The 19,785-nt window shown below is 40.9% G+C and overlaps 1 protein-coding gene across 1 annotated transcript in view; it reads left to right on the top strand.

Annotated features, from left to right (window-relative positions):
* The window catches only part of APOB (apolipoprotein B), a 38,299-nt gene extending 23,273 nt beyond the window's left edge, over positions 1-15,026 (top strand). The window contains exons 24-29 of the mRNA XM_054728236.1: positions 291-424; positions 2,889-3,262; positions 3,767-11,308; positions 12,099-12,213; positions 12,317-12,497; positions 13,374-15,026. Coding sequence (XP_054584211.1) covers positions 291-424; positions 2,889-3,262; positions 3,767-11,308; positions 12,099-12,213; positions 12,317-12,497; positions 13,374-15,026 — 9,999 coding nt within the window. The remainder of the gene's footprint in view (positions 1-290; positions 425-2,888; positions 3,263-3,766; positions 11,309-12,098; positions 12,214-12,316; positions 12,498-13,373) is intronic.
* Positions 15,027-19,785: the final 4,759 nt, after the last annotated feature.

Raw genomic sequence — 19,785 nt, 5'->3', positions numbered from 1 at the left:
AAGTGCCAAACAAATATACTAGTAAGCGGAAGAGTTTGCCAAGACAACGATATCAAAGGAAGCGTCAGGACACTGGCTAGGAGTCTGACTATGTTATATGCTCCTTTAATAAAATACAGGAAGTGATCCATGACTGACAAAAATGTATAATTTTCTATAATTTATTTTTAACTTTCAGTGTATCATCCTGCTTAGTGATTGATCTGTCAAATATGGATTATCACCTAGTGTTAATTGCACTTTGAGGCCTTTCTATGCCCACTGCTCTGAAAATGTCTATTATTTTGTAGGCAACAAACACATGGTTTCAGAAGGCATTCGTGCGTCTTCCTTATGCCCAGAATTTGCAAGATTACCTAAAACAGTTGAACCAGAAGATGGCACTGCCAGAGTTCCACATTCCAGAAAACCTCTTCTTGAACAGGTATAAAAAGAAACCAGAAAATTTTCTTTTTTTCTATTTTCTTAAATTATTTCTTTCTTTTTTAATATATATTTTTATTGATTTCATAGAGAAAGGGAGAAGGAGAGAGAGACATAAACATCAATGATGAGAGAGAATCATTGATCAGACACCTCCTGCACGGCCCCTACCAGGGACCAAGCCCACAACCTGGGCATGTGCCCTTGACCAGAGTCAAACCTGGGACCCTTCAGTCCACAGGCTGATGCTCTATCCACTCAGCCCAACCAGCTAGGGCCATTTTTTATTATTGACAGTACTACAGATGTCTCCCTTTATCCCCTCTTGGCCCCTCCTCGCCCCCCACCCCCCTGCTCCTGTCCTACCCTAGGCCTTTACCACACTGTTATCTGTGTCTATAGGTTATGCATATATGCATACAAGTTCTTTGGTTAATCTCTTCCCATCCTCCTCCCTTTCTGAGATCTGTCAGTTTGTTCCATGCTTCTATACCTCTGGACCTATTTTGTTCCTCCGTTTATTTTGTTCATTCGATTCCACATATAAGTGAGATCATGTGATACTTGTCTTTCTCTGACTGGCTTATTTCGCTTAGCATAATGCTCTCCAGGTCCCATCATGCTGTCCCAAAGGTTAAAAGATCCTTCTTGTTTTTTATACATAGCCACATAGTATTCCATTGTGTAAATGTATCACAGATTTTTTAACCACTCATCTATTGATGGGCACTTGGGCTGTTTCCAGATCTTAGCTATTTATTGTAAATAGAAAAATTTCTTGAACCAGACAAAGTAAATGGAAGATTTTACTTAGCATTATTTAGACTCTAATTCACATTTTTAAGGGAAATAATTTAAGCACTTTAAGGAGATTTATAACTGAAGCATCAACACTGTGGCATTTTTGCATTATTAAACATGAGGTCAGAATGTGAATGCCAATCCAGTCAGAAAGAAGCTAAGAAATAGACGAGGATTCTAGTACTTTCACCCTGATATGTTTTACTCACTGCAACCTGAATGTGAAAGCCATTCAGTTTTCCTCCATTATAAGTAAAGTCCCCCTTTGGTCAGGATCAGAATATACTCATAATTGTTTGTGAAGGATTCAAGAGTGTCTAGCAGAATTGCTGACTACAAGTTTGCCGTTGAGCTCGGAAGGGTAGGAGCAGTCACTGAACACTGAAGAGAGGCAGCATTCTGAGGGAGTATTTCACTTTAGCAATATAGCTTCATCCTCATAGTGAAGTCAGATTCCCAATTCCCAGTGAAGTCGGGCCACCTTTACATTTACGGAAAATGCACATAATGCTTTGCTTTATTTCATGGAAATAAAATTAAAAATCTGAGCATGAGCTGTAAAGGCAATAGTCTTTCCTAGGTTTACTCTTCTCTGTATGATCTTCAGGGTTAAGGAAACAAGGGGCCTGTGTCACATGGGCCTTTCCATAGTGTGTGGCTGAGCCACAGAGTTTACTAGACCAAATAAGTGTGAAAGGGCCGAATCCTGCCAAAACACTCACATGGACACGCCTATTGAAGACAAGCGGGAAAGAGTGGCAGCTTCAGAGAATCCAGGAACCTCTTCCTTCACCACCAGGGCCTCTGACCAGCAGTCTTCTTTGTGCTGTGCTGAAAAGACAGGACCATGGACCTTAGCATCAGTCTTAGCAAGCCTCCTCCTAGTGCATGTCAGAATCCTGGATGGGCGGCGTCCAGTCCCTGTTGGAGTAGTGCAATGAACAGTTGATTTACTTACAACATTTAAAAGTCTGCCATCCTACTCTATTCTTACAGGCTATTATAATAGGCCATGATCTGTGGATAGCATTGAAGAGATTGCAAACTGGTTTGGGTATTTCTCTCATTTGCTATTTACCTCCGTGAGGTCAGCAGAGATCACTGCACAGATAACATCAGAAAGGTGAATTCAGAAACACTTCCACCATCAGTGGAAGCTAGCACTCTATCCCACACCTGTGTTCTTTCCACATGTCAACTTGCTTGAATTCAGTTTAGCAGATATGGATTAACGGTCCCCTATGTGCAAGATATTACACTAGGTGCAGTGAGAAGAATAATCTAAAAATGTAACCCTTCCTCCCAGGAAGATACCATGTAGACATGGACAAAGTGCAAGCAAATAAGTTCTAATTATATACGCAGAATTATGACATGCTTTGAGATAGGTGCAAGGGACTGTGTCACTATCAGAACAAGAGAAGTTAATTGTGACTTAAATAGGTTGGTACTGATAAGAAAGTGGTTCTTGGGTTTGGAATGGATGTGAGTGTTTGATAGGTGGACGTACAAGCAGAGGGATTCAGGCATAAGGAGTAGCATGAGGAAAAGTGAGAATGGGCTTGGAAACGGGGTGCACGCACTACCACTTGGAAGATCAGGTGGCAGAGAATTTTGAGTTCTTGATGTCTGATTATGGACATTGTCTTTGTTCTTTATTTCAGTGATGGCCGGGTCAAATACACCTTCAACAAGAACAGTGTGAAAATTGAGATTCCTTTGCCCTTGGGTGGCAAATCCTCCAAAGATCTAAAGATGTTGGAGACTGTTCAGAGACTAGTCATTAGCTTGCCATTTTTGGGATTCTACCAGCCGCCTCAAGAGTACCAACTCCCCAATTTCACCATTCCCAAGTTGTATGAACTGCGGGTGCCTCACTTGGGGGTTCTAGACCTCTCCACAAATATCTACAGCAACTTGTACAACTGGTCTGCCTCCTACACTGGTGGCAACACCAGCACAGACCACTTTAGCCTTCAGGCTCGGTACCACATGAAGGCCGACTCTGCGGTTGACCTGCTGTCCTACAGCGTACAAGGTGGGTCATGCTTGGGTAGAGGGTGCACAGGGCTAATTCATTGCAGGCTCTGATGGGATAGCCTCCTCCAGGGAGAAAAAAGACTTGGGCTTTTTACAAATATTTTTCTTGCTACTTGGATATCTATTCATTTATTCAACCAATAAAAATATGTGTTAAACATATAAAATATACTAAATAGTCTACTAGGCAGTAACAGAGAAAACAGGTAAACTGGCAATTAAAGTTCACTCTAAGAGGTACTATGATAGGGTATCATGTATAAGCATAAGGTACAGAGGAAGCTCTTAGTAACGAAACCCAGCAACGTCATTAGTGGTCAGGGAAGTCTTCCTGTAGGAATACTCTTTGCTATCAGATTTCATGCTTACGGTAGAGATGGAGGAGACTGTTACACAATTGACCCAGATCAATGGGGCTTTATTATTGAAAGTCTGACAACATAGAAATTGTTCTGGAAATGTATCGCCTAATCTAACCCGTATGATTTCATTTTTGTGTTAGGGTCTGGAGAAACAACATACAACCACAGGAATACGTTCACATTATCATGCAGTGGATCTCTACACCACAAACTTCTGGATTCCAATGTCAAACTCAGCCATGTAGAAAAGATGGGAAACAATCCAGCCTCCAAGGGTTTGCTAACATTCGATGCATCTAGTGCCTGGGGACCACAGATGTCCGCTTCCGTGCATTTGGACTCCAAACAGAAGGAGCATTTGTACATCAAGGAAGTCAAGATTGATGGGCAGTTCAGAGTCTCTTCATTCTATGCTAACGGTGCATATGGCCTGTCCTATCAAAAGGATCCTACCACTGGCCAGCGAACCGGAGAGTCCAACCTGAAGTTTAACTCCACCTACCTCCAGGGCACTAATCAGATCATAGGAAGATATGAAGATGGAACATTCTCCCTCACCTCCAGCTCAGATCTGCAAGATGGCATCATTAAAAATACTGCTTCCCTGAAATACGAGAACTACGAGCTGACTGTGAAATCTGACACCAACGGGCAGTATGAGGACTTTGCCACTTCTAACAAAGTAGATCTGGCCTTCTCTACGCAAAGGGCATCGCTGCGTTCTGAGTACCAGGCTGACTACAAGTCCCTGAGGTTCTTCACCCTGCTTTCTGGATCCCTGAATTCCCAGGGTCTTGAACTAAATGCTGACATCCTGGGCACCGACAAAATTAATACCGGTGCTCACAAAGCAACACTAAGGATTGCCCGAGATGGGATGTCTACCAGCGCAACGACCAACTTGAAGTATAGCCCCCTGATGTTGGAGAATGAGCTGAATGCAGCCCTTGGGCTCTCTGGGGCATCTGTGAAATTAACCACAAATGGTCGCTTCAGGGAGCACAATGCAAAATTCAGTCTAGATGGAAAAGCTGCCCTCACAGAGGTGTCACTGGGAAGTGCCTATCAGGCCATGATTCTGGGTGTCGACAGCAAAAATATCTTCAACTTCAAAATTAACCAGGAGGGACTTAAGCTTTCAAATGACATGATGGGCTCATATGCGGAAATGAAACTCCACCACATACACAGTCTGAACATTGCAGGGTTGTCACTAGACTTCTCTTCAAAACTGGACAACATTTATAGCTCCGACAAGTCGTATAAGCAAACGTTTAATCTACAACTACAGCCCTATTCTCTTGTAACTACTTTAAACAATGACCTGGAATTCAATGATCTGGATCTGACCAACCATGCGAAATTACGGCTAGAACCCCTGAAGCTGAATGTGGGTGGGAACATAAAAGGAGCCTACCGAAATGATGAAATAAAACACATCTACACCCTTTCTTATGCAGACCTGTCAGCAAGCTATAAAGCAGACACGGTAGCTAAAGTGCAGAACACAGAGTTCAGCCATCGGCTCAGCACAAACCTCGCCGGGCTATCTTCCACCACTGACATCAGTACGAGCTACAACTCGGACTCACTGCATTTCAGCAACGTTTTCCACTCTGTGATGGCCCCGTTTACAATGACCGTTGATGTACATACAAACAGCAACGGCAAACTGGTTCTCTGGGGAGAACACACTGGGCAACTGTACAGCAAATTCCTCCTGAAAGCAGAACCTCTGTCCCTAACTTTCTCTCATGACTACACAGGATCCACCAGTCACCATCTCAAGTCCAAAAGGCATGTCAGCACTGCCCTTGAGCACAAAGTCGGCGCCCTGCTCACCCCAGCTGAACAGACAGCCACCTGGAAACTTAAGACCCAGGTGAACAAAAATGAATACACCCAGGAGTTTGATGCTTACAATACCAAAGACAAAGTTGGTATGGACCTTACTGGGCGCGCCCTGGCTGACCTCACCACGCTAGACTCCCCGATCGAAGTGCCATTTTTAGTCCGTGATCCTGTCAATGTAATCGATGCCTTGGAGATGAGGGATACTATTGACCAGCCCCAGGAATTCACTATGGTTGCTTCTGTAAAATATGACAAGAACCAAGATGTTCACATCATCAACCTCCCATTCTTTAACCTCCTGCCAGAACATTTTGAGAAGAGTCGAATAATTATTATAAATGCATTGGAAGCCATACAGAGAGAATTGAAACATATCGATATTGATCAGTTTGTGATGAAATACAGAACAGCCTTGGACAAACTCTCACAGCTGAATGAAGTCAACTGGGAGACACAAGTTTCAAGAACCAAGGAGAAACTGACTGCTTTCCTAAAAAATCATGGAATTACAGAAAATGATCTAAAAATTGCACTGGACAATGCCCAAATCAACTTTAATGAAAAACTATCTCAACTACAAACATATGTGATACAAGTTGATCAGTATATTAAAGATAATTATGATTTGCATGATTTTAAGGCAGCTATTGCTAAGATTATTGATCAAATCATTGAAAAATTGAAAATTCTTGATGAACATTATCATATCCGTGTAACTTTAGTAAAAGTAATCCACGATTTATATTTATTTACTGAAAAGATTGATTTTAACAAAGTGGGAAGTAATACAGTATATTGGATTCAAAATGTGACTGATAGGTATCAAATCAGAAACTGGGTACAAGAAAAATTGCAACAGCTCAAGACACAAATTCAGAATATTGACATGCAGCACCTTGCAGAAAAGTTAAAACAACAGATTGAAGCTATTGATGTCAGAATGCTTTTAGATCAATTGAGGGCTGCAATTTCATTTAAAAAAATAAAGCAAATGATTGAGCATGTCAAAAACTATGTTAGAAATTTCATTGAAGATTTTAAAGTAACTGAGAAAATCAATGCTTTTAGAAACATGGTTCTCAAGTTAATTAATATGTATAAAATAGAGCAACACATCCAGATTTTAATGGATAAATCAGTACAGTTGGCCCAAAAATATAAGTTGAAGGAGACTGTTCAGAAGTTGGGCAATGTCTTAAAAGAAGTTGGGATAAAAGATCACTTTGAGAAATTGGTTGGGTTTATTGATGATGCTGTCACTCAACTTAAAGCATTGTCTTTTAAAAATTTCATTGAAAAAGTAAACAGATTCCTTGACATGTTGATAAATAAATTAAGATCATTTAATTACCACCAGTTCATAGATGAGACCAATAACAAAATCCGTGAGGTGACTCAGAGAATCAATGGGGAAATCCAGGCTCTGGACCTTCCACAGAAAGCTAAAGCACTAAAAGAGTTTGTGGAAGATGTCAAGGCTGCGGTCTCAGTTCAACTGGAAAACCTAAAAAGCACCAAAATAACCTTATTCATTGACTGGTTACAGGAGGCTTTCAGGTCACCATCTTTAAATTACATGAAAGCCAAATTCAAAGAGACCCTAGAAGATATACGAGACCAAATGTACCAGGTGGACCTTCAACAGAAAGTTCAGCGATACCTGTTCCTAGTAGGCCAAATTTACAACACAATTGTTACTTATATTTCTGACGTGTGGAGTCTTGCTGTTAAGAACCTCACTGACTTTGCAGAACAGTATTCTATCCAAAGCTGGGCTGAAAACCTGAAAGCATTGGTAGAACAAGGGTTCACTGTTCCTGAAATCCAAACCATCTTTGGGACCATACCTGCCTTTGAAGTCAGTCTCCAGGTCCTTCAGGAAGCTACGTATCAGACTCCTGAGTTCATAGTACCCCTGACAGATCTGAAGGTTCCATCAGTTCAGATAAATTTCAAAAAGTTAAAAGATATACAAGTCCCATCCAGGTTTTCCACACCAGAATTTACTGTCCTCGACACTTACCACATTCCTTCCTTCACAATTGACTTGGTAGAAATAAAAGCAAAGATCATCAGAATCATTGACCAGATGCTGAACAGTGAGCTGCAGTGGCCAGTTCCAGAAGTGTACCTGAGGGATCTGATAGACACGGACACCATTCTTGCTAGAATCACTCTGCCAGACTTCCATGTATCAGAAATCACAATTCCAGAATTCGTAATCCCAAAGCTTGACCTTAAAGATTTTCAATTTCCTGACCTTCACATACCAGAATTCCAGCTTCCCAAAATCTCAGAGACAATTGAAGTACCTACTTTTGGCAAGCTGCATAGCGTTTTGAAAATCCAATCTCCCCTTTTCACGTTAGATGCGAATGCTGACATTCACAATGTAACGACATCCGTGAACGAGGCAGGGATTACGGCTTCCATCATTGCCAAAGGACACTCCAAATTAGAAGTTCTCAAATTTGATCTTCAAGCAAATGCCCAACTTTTGTACCCAAAGATGAAACCACTTGTTCTGAAGGAATCTGTGAGTTTCTCCAGCAAGTACCTGAACACGGAGCATAAGAGCGAAGTGCTATTTTTTGAAAATGCTATTGAGGGGAAATCAAACACAGTGGCAGGTTTGCAAACAGAAAAAAATTCAATGGAGCTTAGTAATGGTGTGCTAATCAAGATAAGCAATCAGATTAACCTAGACAGCAACACAAAGTACTTTCACAAATTGCACATCCCCAAATTGGACTTCTCCAGTCAGGCTGACCTACACAATGAAATCAAGTCCCTGTGGGACGCTCAACAGATAGCATGGACTTCTTCTGGGAGAGCATCATGGAAATTGGCCTGCCCCAAATTCTCAGATGAGGGAACACGTGAATCACAAATTAGCTTCACTGTCAGAGGACTCCTCACTTCCTTTGAATTTTCTAATAAGATCAATAGCAAACACCTGAGACTAAACCAAACCTTGGCTTATGAATCTGGCTTTCTCGACCATTATCAATTGGAAATCCGGTCACAAGTTGAATCCCAGCATGTGGGCCACAGTATTCTCACTGCTAAAGGCACAGCACAGCTTGGAGAAAGGAAGATAGAGGTAACTGGCAACCATGATGCTCAATTAAATGGAAAAGTTAGTGGAAATTTGAAAAATTCTCTCTTCTTTTTAGCAATTCCATTTGAGATTACTGCATCCACAAACAATGAAGGAAATCTGAAAGTTATTTTTCCATTAAAATTGACAGGGAAAATAGACTTCCTGAATAATTATGCACTGTTCCTGAGTCCCAATGCCCAGCAAGCAAGTTGGCAAGCCAGTGCCAGGTTCAATCAGTATAAGTACAATCAAAATTTCTCTGCTGGAAACAATGAGAACAGCACCGACGCCCATATAGGATTAAGTGGAGAAGCCAACCTGGATTTCCTAAACAGTCCTTTAACAATTCCTGAAATGACCCTGCCTTATACAGGATTCAAAATTCCCCAGGTGAAAGATTTCTCCTTATGGGAAAAAACAGGCTTGAAGGAATTCTTGAAAACAACAAAGCAATCATTTGATTTAAGTGTAAAGGCTCAGTATAAGAAAAACAAAGACAAACATTCTATCCCAATTCCTTTGGACGTATTTTATGTGTTTATCAATCGGAACATCAAGTCCTTTAACAGACATTTTGAGAAAGTCAGAAGCAAGGCATTAGATGTTTTTACCAAATCCTATAATGAAGCAAAAATTAAGCTTGATAAGTACACGGTTGAAAAATCTCTGAACAAGGAACCCATGACCCTTCAGATTCCTGGATACACTATTCCAGTAGTCAATACTGAACTATCTCCATTCACAGCAAAGATGTGGACATTTGGCTTTGAGATCAGCACCCCCAACATCACCACCCCAAATTCTGGCTTCTATGTGCCCTCCTATGCAATAGTCCTGCCATCTCTAGAGCTGCCAGCCCTTAAAGTCCCTAGGAATTTTCTCAAGTTTTCTCTTCCAGAATTGAAGGTATTAAGTATCCCAAACATTTTAATTCCAGCCATGGGCAATATTACCTATGATTTTTCCTTTAAATCAAGTGTCATTACACTGAATACAAATATCGGACTTTACAACCAATCAGATATTGTTGCTCAGTTCCTTTCTTCCTCCTCTTCAGTTATTGATGCACTGCAGTACAAATTAGAGGGCACCTCAAGTTTGACAAGGAAAAGAGGGTTGAAGTTAGCCACAGCTTTGTCTCTGAGTAACAAATATGTGGAAGGCAATCATGATAGTACCATTAGCTTAACCATGAAAACCATGGAAGCTACAGTGACAACAACAGCAAATGTTCAAATTCCAATTCTAAGGATGAATTTCAAGCAAGAACTGAATGGCAATACCAAGTCAAAACCTACTGTTTCTTCTTCCATTGAATTAAAGTACGATTTCAATTCCACCAAACTGCACTCTACTGCTACAGGGACAGTCGACCACAAATTCAGCTTAGAAAGCCTCACTTCTTACTTTTCCATTGAATTATCTAACAAAGGAGATATCAAGGGTTCAGTCCTTTTACGGGAATATTCAGGAATGATTGCCGGGGAGGTCAGCACTTACTTAAATTCCAAGGGGACTCGGTCTTCAGTGAAGCTACAAGGGGCTTCCAAAGTTGATAGACTCTGGAACCTTGACGTAAAAGAAAGCTTTGCTGGAGAAGCCTCTCTCCAACGCATATATGCCACCTGGGAACACAACACCAAAAACCACTTTCAGCTACTGTACCCCTTAACATCCGGAGAGCATTCAGGCAAAGCCACCCTGGAACTCTCCCCATGGAAAATGTCAGCCCTTGCTCAGGTCCATGCAAGTCAGCTCAGTTTCTTCCTTGATCTCAAACACCTTGGCCAGGAAATGTCCCTGAATATTAACCCTGAGAACCAGAAGGCCAGCTGGAAAGGTGAGGTCCAGGTTCACTCCTTGTCTCTCCAGAATGATGTACAACTCTCCAATGACCAAGACGAGACACGCCTTGACATTGCAGGTTCCTTAGAAGGGTACCTAAGGTTCCTCGACAGCATTGCCCTACCTGTTTATGACAAGACCTTATGGGAATTTTTTAAGCTGGATGTAACCACCAGTAAGGATAGGAAACAATATTTTCATGCTTCAACAGCCCTTGTATACACCAAAAACCCCAAGGGCTATACTTTCTCTGTCCCTGTGCAAGAATTGGCTGATAAATTTGTTATTCCTGGACTGAGGCTAAATAATGTGAACTCAGTTCTTCTCACACCTGCATTCCAAGTCCCGTTTACAGATCTCCAGGTTCCATCCTACACGCTTGACTTCAGTGAAATAAAGATCTACAAGAAGCTAAGTACTTCGCCATTTGCCCTCAATGTACCCGCACTACCCAAAGTGAAATTCCCTGAGGTTGATGTGTTAACAAAGTATTTTGGACCAGAAGACTCCTCAGTTCCCTTTATTGAGATAACTGTGCCTGGATTTCAGTTAACTATGCCCCAGTTTACATATCCAAACAGTATTTCTGTTGGTGCTACTGTTTTGGATCTAAATGAGATGGCCGGCCAGATTGCAGACTTCAGGTTCCCAAACATCACCATGCCTGAGCAGACTATTGAGATTCCTTCCATTAAGTTCTCTATACCTGCTGGGATTTACATCCCTTCCTTTGGAGCACTGACGGCACGCATCGGAGTGGCCTCTCCCCTGTATAATGCTACTTGGAATGCTGGCTTGAAAAACAAAGATGATCATGTTGAAACATTCCTGGATTCCACCTGCAGTTCAATCATACAGTTCCTGGAATACAACCTTAAAGGTAAGGAAATGTCCCAACTCCTCCTGTATAAGAATTCTACATGTTATATGTTTTCAGTGAGAGTCGTGAATCAATAATGATGTATTTAGATATGACTAGAGGCACAATTACTCTCTATAGCAAATTTAAAAGAAGAGATTCATCTATACCAGTGATGGTGAACCTATGACACGCATGTCAGCACTAAATATTTAGTTTTTGGTTTATTAAATACAATTATATATATTTACATTTATGTTATTTTATATATTATGTTATGTTATTATATATATTATACATTTATGTTATTTAAAGTATAAATATCGCGAAATAATGTTTTTTTTCCTCATAGTGACACACTACCCGAGTTATGCTCAGTTTTTTGGCGAAGTTTGACACACCAAGCTCAAAAGGTTGCCCATCACTGATCTATACCGACATGTAACATCCTATAGAAACCTATTGACATTTAAGAAGAACACGTTCAAAGAAAATAGAATTTTCTGTAATGACTTTAGGACTGATAATGTCTCCTATTTATTTTTTTAAAAATGTGGCTGCATGTTTCAAATATATATATATATATATATATATATATATATGTATATGTATATATATATATATAGTGTGTGTGTGTATATATATTTATGTATATATATTTATGTATATGTATGTATGTATGTGTGTGTATACACACATATATATATGTATATATATACCATTTGAGTTAAGATAGATTTCTCCTGTTTTTCACAGTGAAAATGCTTGTGTTCTACAGTTATTAATCAAATGAAAAATCTCTCCTTTACAGTTATGGGAACATACAAGATTGAAGATGGCATGTTTGTCTATGAGGGTAAAGGAACATTTACACACCGTGACATCAACGCGGAATATAAAGAAGATGCCAAATTCCAAAGATATCCGTATAAAACTTTTATTGAAACTTAGTTCCTTTTCAGATCATTGTGATTTTTTTGCCACCTTTGTTCCCCTTTCATGATGGCTCATCTGCTTTTCTGCTCGCAGGGACTGGAAAGGAGAGCTCCGCCTGGACATCACCAGCCCCGCATTCACTGACGTCCATATACACTGCCGTGCACGTGAAAATGTCTACTACTCAGCAGCCTCTCCAGCCATAGGCACGGTGGTCTTGGACTTGGGATCTGATAATAACACCTTAACATACAATGTCTACTACCGCCCTCAGGTGAGTCTCACCTAATGGGGAGTAGAGGTTTGGGGCAGATAAATATAATTCAGGGCAAAGTGTTTTCTCGGGACTTTCCCAGATTAGGTGAAACACAGCAATGAGCAGGTTGAACGATTCTCTGGGAAATAGTACAATGAGTCTTTTATTGATTCTAATTATTAGATGTACCTGTGACATCATTTCACCACTGTTACTTTACCACTATTGGGTAAATAGAGAAAGAGGAGGGTTATGGCTCACCACCTGAGGCATGAGCAAATGGTGTTAGATGCTGAGTACATTTCCAGACAGTGGCTTCTGGAGAATTTTCAGATGAGATATCCCAGATTGGTCTCATTGTACTTTGCAAGCTCTCCGGGGCCAAATCTAAGATGCCATTCAATTTCTTAGATGAGAAGAAGCTATGAGATTCTATGACTAAAGTTTGTCATAGGCTTGGAAAAATGAATGGCTCCTGCTGCTGGTAGTCTAGATCTCTGCTGGATGGGCTCTGGACGTTGGCCTGTTTCACTACTACTTTTTTTCTCTGAATTCGTCTTTTCCCATCTCTTTCTCCCCTTCCTCCCCTCCCCCTGCTCCTCCTCTGATCTTCAGTCCTGGGAAGGCCTTAATGTGAAGTGTTACTGTGTATAAATGCCATGCATAATTTTATCCTTTCTGAGGCGCGTGATAAAGAGGAATTAACAACAGTAGACTTGTTTAACTGTAAGACAAACACATGAACTGACATAAGAAAGATAAATTCCCTTGAGAATGTGAAAGACCCTCTGATCTTTACTTTTAACTGCTAATGAAGTTTTAGTGTAGTATATTATGTAATCAGGATAATTGAAAACATGTTCTTTTTATCCTTTTTTTTTCTTCTGGTTTTAGTCGTCTCCAGATAAAAACCTCAGCATATTCAAAATTGAGTTTAGGCACCCGTACTCTGAATCTAATGAGAAATTTCAGATGAAAGTTAACTGGGAAAAGGAAGCAGTGTCTCAATTGCTCAGTTCTCTGAAAGACAACGTGCCCAAGGCAACAGGGGCCCTTTATAACTATGTCAACAAGTGCCACCAGGAGTACACAGGACTTAATCTGAGAGAGGTCTCTTTGAAACTGAGAAAAAGTCTGCAGAACAAGGCTGAGGAGACCTACCAAGGAACACTGATTCTGATTGACAAGGTGGACAAGACACTCGAATTCAAGAGGGTGGCCAGAGATGCTGCTAGAACCTACCAGCTGTGGAGTGAGAGGGCCCAGATTACCTACCAGGATGTGTTGGATCAGGAGGGCAACATCGATCTCCAGAGACTCCAAAATAAGGTGCTTAACATCCTAATAAATATTACTAGGGAATGGGAAACAATAGTCAGGCAGGTGATTGCCTGGCTTATTGATTACCTGAATCTCACAAGATTCCAGCTCCCAGGTAGAGCCTTCACAAACACTGCAGATGAACTCTCTACTTTGGTCATGAGGGGAGTAGGGAAGGTACTGCTGCAGGTACATTCAAAAATCCATAATGGGTTAGAAATACTGTTTTCCTATGTCCAAGACCTGATGGAGAAATCTGAATTAATAAAGGACCTAAGGATTAAATTTCCTTTTGATTCAAGAAGTTTTAAACTAACAAATGTAACCTTGGAGTATGGGAAACAGTTGAACTCTTTCTCACAAATGGTCCAAAGGATATTGAATGCCTTCAAATCAAACAAAACTACCGTAATACTAGGTGATCTTCAGAGATATTTAGAAGGTGTTTTTGAAAACATAAGAGAAGAAATTAACCACTTAAAGATGAAGAGACTTACTATTATCATTAAGAATATCAAACACGAGATCAAGATCACCTTCGACAGTTGTATTCAATATGTTTCTCGATTCCTGAAAGAAAACCTAGACCTTGACTTTGGTAAGTTAAATGAACTTGTTCAAAACAAATTTCAAGAAGCATCTCAAGGGTTAGAGCAGTTCCATCAGTACATAAAGGATCTTCGCAAAGAATATCTTGATTCAAGTGTGGTCAGCTGGACACTGAAATATTATGAATTTGAAGAAAAGATAATCAACCTGGTCAACAAGTTAGTACATGTCCTTAAGGACTTCCATTCCAAATACATTGTCAATGCTGCTGGTATAGCTGCCCAACTCTCAAGTGAAGCTGAGCTATTAGTGCAGAAAACAATCCAGAAATATCTTAGCATTCTTGTCGATGCAGATGGAAAAGGGAAAGAGAAGATTGTAGAGCTTTTTACCAGTGCTCAGGAAATAATTAAAAGCTGGACCGCTGCAATGAAGGAAATCATTTCTGATTACCACCAGAAGTTCAAATATATACTACAGAATTTTTCAGACCGACTCTCTGATTACTATGAAAAATTCATTGCTGAGTCCCAAAGATTGATTGACCTGTCCATTCAAACATACCACATGTTTCTGATATATATCATTGGGTTACTAGAAGAGCTGCAATCGACCACAATCTATGACATGAGCCGTTATCTAAAGATTGCTCCAGGAGAATTAACTATCACCTTCTAATTTGTGTAAAGCAATTCTCATTTATTCTTCTACTCCAATTAAGTTTCCATATAGTAGAAAAAAATCAGACTGTATGCATTGACATAATTATACACTGAGCTAGTCCTGGAGCAGGCAGCTGACTGTGAGCAGAAGCACATGGGAACTAGACCTGCACTGAGGCTGGTGGCAGGTCTCTGAAGGTCTCTGAACTCTGGAAAACATTTTTTTTGCAAGTTAAAGGAAATCAGTATCCAAATTATTTTGTTAAACTTGGGGAAGGGGAGGGAGAACAAATAAATGAATTCTTTATTATGTATCATCTCTCTCATATGGTTCATTCCTCTTGAAAGCAAAATGAGGGTTTTGATTCATATGTCTGATGTTTCAAAACCCCCAGAAGAACACACTGTATGTAGAGTGACAAAGGGAAAAGGGAGAATTTGTGAAAGGAAATATTTTGCCACTTAAGAAAAAATAGGTAACTGATCTCAGGGATTGTATTTGCCAAGTAGAAAGGAAAAACAATTTGCAAAGGTTGTCACATAATTTGATCCTGAGGAGCATGTCATTTGTCCTCGTGTACCCACAACCTTCCTTGCTCACCAACCCTCTGCCTCTGCCAGGCCAGGCTCTCTGCTAGGCTCTGAGATAACCCAACCCCAGAAGTCTCCCGGAAGCCCAGTCAGGATCCATTGAATGCAAAGAAAGTAAGGGTAGAAGAGAAGGTGGAGGGATATGAATTCCTCACATTTCTGGGATCCGCACTTATTTATTCTCTTGAATGTCCTTATTTTTCCAAGTGTAATATCTAACAATCCCAAGTGTAATTAAGACCCGAGGATTTCCCTTGTCACATCCTCTTGCTTCAAACTCTGATTGTAAACATTGGAGAGGTCCCGTCAGAACATCCTAGCTGAGCTTTAGTAAGGGAAAACTAAACATGGCTTTCCTTTCCATGGCACTGAAGAACAAAGGAAGGCTGTGTAACTTTGGGGGAACAAGAAATGAGAGATCACCCCCAAGTCTTACATGAGGCCTGTTTGGAGAAGGCCCTTCTTATCCAAAAATGCCTTCAACCTCCACCATTCTTTCATAAAGCCTTTACATTCTCTTGGTGGAGCCCACTGTTAAAATGCACACGTTACCCGGAAAAGAAAACACGTTAGCCCATTGGGAACTTTGCAGGATTCTTCAGCCTGGAACTGAAGAGCCAGAAAGCACCCTAGGAAGTGAAATCCATGGCAGTGCATGGATCTGGTGCTCAGGAAAAGTCTATTGGATAATGAATCAATGGATAGATGAATAAGGGAATGAATGAATGGATGGATGAGTATATAAGGAGTCAGTTCCAAGTATGAGAAAAGGGGGGAAATTAGGCCCAGATCCCAGAGTTTCCTGATGAGCTTTGAGCAGCCAGAATCTACTGAGCATTTAAATTGAAAGGAGGCCTGGAGTTATGACTTAATTTGAAGGGGAAGGAGGAGTCCGCGGTTCCTGGTGCTCATATGATGATATGTCTATCTGGAGCTGAAAGGAAAAAAATTGACACAAATTTAAAATGGTCATGTAATTACACAGCACCACCTTTCCAGGTCCCTGACTGATAACCCGTTACGAGGTACTCCCGGCTGGCTTACAATATTTTCATCATTCTCAATAAAGTGGGAAGATGCAGGGGTTCTTGGGATGGCTGGGGCTTCATTTGATTTCTTCCTTGGTCTTTGACCGTGTATCAGGATACTCCTCTGAGTTCAATTAATGGCTACAGTCTTTACTTGCATATAGCTTTGGGCAACCGAGTTCCCCTCTGTGAGCCTCCGTTTTTGTGTCTATAAAATGAGAATAATATCTATCCTGCCTGCCTTGAAGGGCTGTTCATGAACATCAGATGTGAAAAGATTTGTAACTTTTAATGTTGTAGAGAAGTAAAGTGCCATTTTTATCAGATCTTACTCTCTTTACTAAAAAAAAAAAAGAGAGAGAGAACATCCAATGAACGTTTTTGAGTGGGAGGGTGCTATGAGTTGTGACTTATAAAAAACTGAAATGGCAACTCATGGAGAGTGAACTGTAAATGGATGAATCTTATTGAGACTGTGCCAGGGCCCAAGTAGAAGATGCTGAGCATTTAGTAGATGCTGGGAATGGTGAGGAGGGTTTGGATACAAGAAGCATCATGAAGGCACAATCAACAGACTCAGGAGGCTGGTTGTTTAGAATAGAAGGGACAGGTTCAAAAGCTGCCAGAAGTAGAACTGCCTTGGTAAGTCTTTGGAGCCTAGAATGGGAGAGATAAGAAGAGCAAGAGCGAATATTGAGTAAAGCAGACTCAGAGTTATGAAATTTTGAAGCTGCATAACTTGAAGAGCTGTGGGCATCAATAGAAACAGGAGGAGTGTGTTGGGGAGAGGGATATTCTTAGTGTAAGGCAGGGATTCAGCGATTCTCAGAGCTAGAAAGGGACTGTGTGGTCACATGGTGAGTTTCAAGTTTCAGCGGTATGTTTAAGCAGAAATATCTGGCAGACTACTAAATTGGAAATGTGGGCTAGAGAAACAATATCCAAAGGAATATTTTCACTGCTGGTGGGGATGCAGACTGGTGCAGCCACTGTGGAGAACAGTATGGAATTTCCTCAAAAAAGTAAAAATAGAACTCCCATTTGATCGAGTGATCCCACTTCTAGGACTATATCCCAAGAAACTAGAAACACCAATCAGAAAGGATATATGCACCCCTATGTTCATAGCAGCACAATTTACCATAGCTAAGATTTGGAAACAGCCTAAGTGCCCATCAATGGATGACTGGATTAAAAAACTGTGGTACATCTACACAATGGAATACTATGCTGCTGTAAAAAAGAAGGAATTCTTACCATTTGCAGCAGCATGGATGGAACTAGAGAGCATTATGCTAAGCAAAATAAGCCAGTCAGAGAAAGATAAATATCACATGATCTCACTCATATATGGAATGTAATGAACAACATAAACTGATGAACAAAAATAGATCCAGAGACAGAGAAGCATCGATCAGACCATCAAACCTCAGAGGGAAGGTAGGGGAGGATGGAAGTAAGGGGGAGAGATCAACTAAAGGACTTGTATGCATGCATATAAGCCTAACCAATGGACACAGACACCAGGGGGGTGAGGGCATGAGTGGGGGGGGGGGCAATGGGGGAATAAGGACATATATGTAATACCTTAATCAATAAAGAAAAAAATAATACTTTGGATATGATGGATTCAATAAAATACATTATTCAAATTAAAAAAAAAAAAATGTTTTCTTAAAAAAAGGAATATTTTAACCAATTATTGTATTGATTTGATGTTCTTATAAGTACCTTTACAAACTAAACAAGAAAACAGAGCTTTTCCTCTTGTACAATTATTAATTGGCCAATTGTCCTGAGAGTCAGCCAACGTGTCCATCTCCTAAGAACATACTGTGCAATAACATGCAAAGTCCTGCTATAAACACAGATATTCCTCCTGTAAAACAAATATCCAAAGTTTAAAACCAAAGGATAAATGAAATAATGGAACCTAGCCCAGGTTCATAGACTTTTGGAAGAACTTTGAGCTGTGTACTTTGATTTGATTCCCACATCCTGCCTAGACGAGTCGTGCTGTCCCCAGACTATGCCTTGTAATAAATGGGTCAGTTGGGAGTGGGCATCACCAGGTGAATTCAAAACTACCTCCATTTTCTTTGATTTTCACTTGAAGGCTGGTCAGCTAAGGAGCCCAATTGCCCTTTTTTTTGGTGAGATGATCAAAGCCCCCTCTGACTTCATATTCCAGGTCCCTCTTGTGGCTCTAATTTATGACTTAGTCCCCATTCAGTCAGAGAAGGGACCAAGCTGGACCTCAAAGGGGCCTGCAATAATATGGGAGCCAGAGTGGACAAACAGATGTTCCCTCTAAAAGTGTCTAATAACCAGAGATAAATGTGCAGAAACAGACCCCACCTCTTAGCTCATCTCCTTATCTTATTGTTTCACAGTAAGAGGTCAGCTGTAGCTCCCTTCAGAGAATTCCATTTGCAGGTGGGATGGTTGAGTGGTCAACAACAAATAACATTCCAGGGCCTCATAAAAGTTGGTGGAGTAGGTACACATGTTCTATGAGGAGAGGGTCCTGCCCTTCTTCCCTTTACAAACGGACTCACACAAGCCTCAGGTGTGAGCAGTGCTTCAGGTCAGTGATACTGGGCACTAGGCACCAAGCTCTGACCCTGGTGTCAATTTTATCCCTTGACGGCACCATGGAGACCTGGTTTTGGGTGAGAAGAATAACTCAAGCCTTGGAGTTGGTCTGGTCTATGAGCTGGTGACCTGTGAACCATCCTGGTTTTAAAGCTATAGCTAGGGCTACAACTGTACCAAAAGTCATACTGAGCAGAGGCCCCCAGAGTGTAGGCTCTAAACTAGAGTCTGACCTGAGGAAGGACAGCTCAGCAACTGCTCAGCTCCACCAACATTCCTCATGTTGCCCGAGTCGACTCTCCACGCCTTCTCATCCATTATGTGAGACCCAACCAGGTTGGCATATAGGTCCCTGTAGAGCAGTGGGCCCAGGATAACTCCAGAAGCCTTAAAGCTCTTGTCCTGGGGCTGGGCTAGCTGGCCCCATGATGCATTGAGAAATTATGGGGGAAAACAGTAGGGAGAGGTTGGAGTACTGCATGCAACTCTACTGAACTGAGGTCGAGAAGCCTGGGGCAGTCAATATGTCTCTCTTTTCAAAAGAAGCCTAAACTCTGAGGC

Source organism: Eptesicus fuscus, chromosome 16, assembly GCF_027574615.1.
Source record: "Eptesicus fuscus isolate TK198812 chromosome 16, DD_ASM_mEF_20220401, whole genome shotgun sequence".
Lineage (NCBI taxonomy): Eukaryota > Metazoa > Chordata > Mammalia > Chiroptera > Vespertilionidae > Eptesicus > Eptesicus fuscus.
The sequence above is the reverse complement of the archived record's forward strand: the minus strand, read 5'-3'. Positions and strand labels throughout refer to the sequence as shown.